Here is a 4,446-nt window from a genome sequence, read left to right on the forward strand (position 1 = left end):
ATATCTAAAATATTACTATTTAATAACCATTTTGATATCAGAACATTGATTTTTCTAAAAAAGAAATAAAAAAAAAGAAACTAAACAATTTAAAATTCTCCACTCTCTGTTCAGATTATCTATTTCTTCCCCTAATTTTCACTAAAACCCTAGATTTATACTCACATCACTGCAGCCCCTGATTTAAAAACACAACCTTTGTTGTAGTCACTGTCGTTTTTTTGTTTCTCCAAAAGGTACCGTACAATGTCGGGCTCTGGTGGCGTTTCGATCGCGAGAAGCCGTGGCGGCGAGAGCCGGTTTTACAATCCGCCGCCGATGAGGAAACAGCAACAACTGCAGCAACAGCAGCAGCAGCAGCAGCAGCAGATGACTACGACGACGATGCAGCGACGGGAACAAAGGCCGCCGTTGATTTCGAAGGGTTCGACGGAGAAGAGAACGGATCACGAGGATTGCGCCACTTTATTGCCGTCTTCTTCGTCTTCGTCGTCGTCGGCGAATAATAGCAGTAAAACAAATTATGATAATTCGACGAATTTGGATCGGTTCTTGGAGTTTACGACTCCTGTGGTTTCGGCTCAGTATTTACCTAAGGTAAAAAAGGATCCCCAAATTTCGCTAATCACGAGATTTGAACATTGTTTCTTGTTGTTTATTTTTTAAATATTTTGATTCAATTATATACATATTTGGAGTTCTCTGATTGGTTAAAATAATGGTCCACTGCTGTTTATATGATGAAATATGTGGAAATCTGGTTTTTAAAATGGTTATTAAATGTTACTGATTAGCTCAAATTAGTGCTAATACTGGAATTTACTTAATTTCTTTGTGAGAATTAAAATCCGGTGGTGAGTTGAAGAAATGGGTTTTATTTTATTAGTCAGAAAATGTAGGAAAATTGAAGAAGCTTTGCTAAACAACAGAAGATCAGATGACCCAAATCATTGAAAAATATGGAAATTTTGTTTCCTGAAGTGTTAAGCAGAATATGAAGTGTTTGATTTTGTTCTTTTGGTGAATATTATTATTGATGAAATTTTAATGCTGGTTGATATTCTTTGCAAGAATCCAAACTAATAGAAATTGAAGAAATGAGTTTTGTTTTATTAGTTAGAAAACGTAGATAAATAACAGAAGATCAGACAATCAGCATCAGCGCAAAAATATGGGATTATTTTTATCTGAATTCTGAAGTATTAAGCAAAACATGAAGTGTTTATTTTTATTTTTTTTAATGCTGGTAAATGTTATTATTGATGGAATTTTGGTTACCTTACAGACAAGCATAAGAGGATGCAGAGGGCGGGAGCGCGGACTGGAGTGTCCTCCATATTTTGCGCTTAAGGATTTGTGGGAGTCTTTTAAAGAATGGAGTGCATATGGAGCTGGTGTTCCTCTTTTGTTGAACGGGAGCGACTCTGTAATGCAATACTATGTCCCTTATTTGTCTGGCATTCAGCTGTATGTTGACCAATCAAGACCCTCCCCAAGGCAGAGGTAAAGCCATTTACACCTTATCGGGCATCGTGTTGATATCCCATCTTTGTGGTTCCTTTCTTGACTGAGAATTTCCGATGTCCCTTTGGATTTTTAGGTTGTGACAGTTGGTGCATATATCCTTTTTCGAAATTAAGAAACTGTAATTGGGTGATCAGGGTCACAGTTATCATAAGTAGTTTTCTATTAATTTGGGGAGTTGTGTTGTTGAGGTGGTTTACAATAGAGGTTGAAGTGTCAGTCGATGAGTTATCTTGAGTTGTGAGTCATTAATCATAATTTTCAAAATGCGAGACTAATAGCATGCTGGTTATGTTGTTTCATTTTCTCATCCATCTTTGAACAGGATGCCTGGTGAGGAGAGTGATACTGAGTCATCGAGGGAAACAAGTAGTGATGGTAGTGATAGTGATTATGGAGTAGCAAGAAGAGCTAACAACATTGTCCCAGGTTCTTGGAATCAGCTGGATATTGCAGATGCAAATATTCAGAGATTGAATACACTGTCACTAAGAAATAGACCCTTTGGGGGTTCATCAAGTGATGAAAGTGATACTTGTAACCCTTTGGGTCAGCTTATTTTTGAATACTTGGAACATGATCAACCATTTAGTCGTGAGCCCTTGGCTGACAAGGTAATTCCTGTGTCCTTCGTTACGCTAGCTTTTGTAGCTTGTTGTTCTGTTTCTAATAACTTTGCACCTTGCAGATCTCGGTTCTGGCATCTCAGTTTCCAGCACTGAGGACATATAGGAGCTGCGATCTGTCTCCTTCGAGTTGGATTTCAGTTGCATGGTATATTTCTCTTTCTAAATGATTGCATCAATGCTTATTATTTGTTGCAATGTGATTTTGAACCCGATTATGTCTGACAAGTTTTCATTTTTTTTATTATTAATGAAGGTATCCAATATATAGGATACCGATGGGTCCAACTCTGCAAAATCTTGATGCCTGCTTTTTAACCTACCACTCTCTTTCTACACCCTTACCATGTAAGCATCTTTCTTTGTAATATGGTCGCATATCTGTATTATTTCTGCTTGATATGTTGTTTATGATGTGATTTCGATATTGTTTGGAGCAGGTAATGGCACGGATGGGTTACCTTTCCGTGGATTTAATGTTAGGGAGTTTCATGATGCTGACATGTCCTTAAAGCTACCATTGCCTACCTTCGGACTTGCTTTCTATAAGTTCAAAGTTTCTGTTTGGAATCCCGATGGGGTTAATGAATCCCAGAAAGCTAATTCCCTTTTGCAAGCCGCTGATAACTGGCTTCGGCTTTTGCAAGTGAATCATCCAGATTTCAGGTTCTTTGTTTCCCACAATACATACTGGCGGTGAGCAGAGCTCAACCACATAACTCGGAACAAAATCCCAGTATCTCAGCAGATTGACCTCCAAACTGTCCCATCCGTGTTACCTCATACATGATATTGCACACACCGGGCTCATAGTTCTTCCTCACGGCTGTTAAGTGAAGATGCTTTATTTTGTATGGTTTGTTGTGGACACCGAATATGGATAGACAAGAGATTCCGGTGATACCCCGGGCTCTTTATCAGCGTCATGGCCTTGAAGAGGTAGGATGTGATCCACGTGAGTTGGTAATAAGTTTGTTCGGTGATGGTGATGATAATAATTTGTTTGATATTTGTATATAGACATAGTTGTGTCTTTCTAAGTTGGGACTGTGTAACATACTACTTGTACTAACACTTAGCTTTGAACCTGGATCTAAACTATTAGTTTTTCCTAGTGAAATGAAATCACACATTAGCTCCTACAGGCATGTCTTCCTGGGGTATGGTTAATTTTTTTTCTTTTTAAAATATTTCCGGAGATAATATTTTCATATACCTGTTGGTTCAACAAGATATGGGTGGGTATTTCTTTCAATCAAAACGAAGAGTCGGGACGATCACCGTGCTTGTTGCAATACCATGAACGTGATGTTGGGGTGAACAACTGTTCTTGCTTCCGATAATGTCTTGGTCGGAATGTGTTTTTGATGTTCCGTCCAGTCTCATTGTTTCGAATTGGCTCTCTAAATGAGCAACGCTTGATTGAAACCGAACAAAATAAAGTAGAATAACGGTTATAATTCAACTTTTTCCTTAATCGAATTTGATGGCGTTCTGAGTTCAATGGAGAACCAACTCACTTGAAAAACCTAACATAATGAAAATAAAACACAATTATTTTAGTAAATTTCAATCAACTAACTCAATATTTACTTTTCCATATTTCAATTTAACCAACCACTAGTTTCTCACTCCCATGGCAGTTAATCACGTCCAAGTTTCTATTAGGGAAAATTAACGAGTTAAATAGATATTTGAGGTCTGAATTTCAATTTTTTTTTTCCTTTTTTCTGTCTAAATTAGGCACTTTGAGGTTTGGAGTAGGCAATTGTTCTAATATTGGAGTTTGAACTTATTTTTTTTGTTTAAACAGCTTATTGCATTTGTCAATTGTTTTTAAATTGGAGCTTGAACTTGGTAATTATAATATTGAGACTTGAACTTTAAGGTTTTCAAGAATTAACATGGACAGAAGAAAAGTTCAAATCCTGATGTGAGAAATATTATTAAATTCAAAGTCTAACTTGGATAAAAAAAATTCAATGTTCAATATAAGAATAATTATCAAGTTTAAGGCTTAACTTGAAAAAAAAAATTCAAACCCTAATATAAAAAAAAATTACCAAGTTCACCAAAAATTAAGTTGTCTGCAAATATTCCGTATCCTAAACAGAATATGACTTTTGCATTCAATTTAAATCTTTTCATCGGATTTTTGACAAATAATAAATAATGGTTTACGTTAGAGAGTTTGGAACAACGATGGGAGCATAAAAGTAAATCAATGATGTGTATAGTAAAATTAATTAGTACATGTAATTTATACTTTAAAATATCAATTCTCGAATTCAACAAT

At 36.1% G+C, this 4,446-nt stretch overlaps 1 protein-coding gene across 1 annotated transcript; it reads left to right on the forward strand.

Moving 5' to 3' along the window:
• LOC108465789 (uncharacterized) lies at positions 1-3,292 on the forward strand. The gene is made up of 6 exons (XM_017766168.2): positions 1-597; positions 1,286-1,503; positions 1,850-2,138; positions 2,213-2,298; positions 2,407-2,498; positions 2,591-3,292. Exons 1-6 carry the CDS (start codon positions 247-249, stop codon positions 2,848-2,850), a joined length of 1,296 nt encoding a protein of 431 aa, XP_017621657.1. The 5' UTR covers positions 1-246; the 3' UTR covers positions 2,851-3,292.
• The last annotated feature ends 1,154 nt before the right edge of the window (positions 3,293-4,446 follow it).

The sequence above is a fragment of the Gossypium arboreum genome, chromosome 9 (assembly GCF_025698485.1).
Source record: "Gossypium arboreum isolate Shixiya-1 chromosome 9, ASM2569848v2, whole genome shotgun sequence".
Lineage (NCBI taxonomy): Eukaryota > Viridiplantae > Streptophyta > Magnoliopsida > Malvales > Malvaceae > Gossypium > Gossypium arboreum.

Bases quoted from the DNA above. Each gene is read 5' to 3' on its own strand.
- LOC108465789 (XM_017766168.2), top strand. From the start codon at position 247: ATGTCGGGCTCTGGTGGCGTTTCGATCGCGAGAAGCCGTGGCGGCGAG. The intron at 598-1,285 runs GTAAAAAAGGAT...GTTACCTTACAG, and splicing joins CGGCTCAGTATTTACCTAAG to ACAAGCATAAGAGGATGCAG. The intron at 2,499-2,590 runs GTAAGCATCTTT...TGTTTGGAGCAG, and splicing joins TCTTTCTACACCCTTACCAT to GTAATGGCACGGATGGGTTA.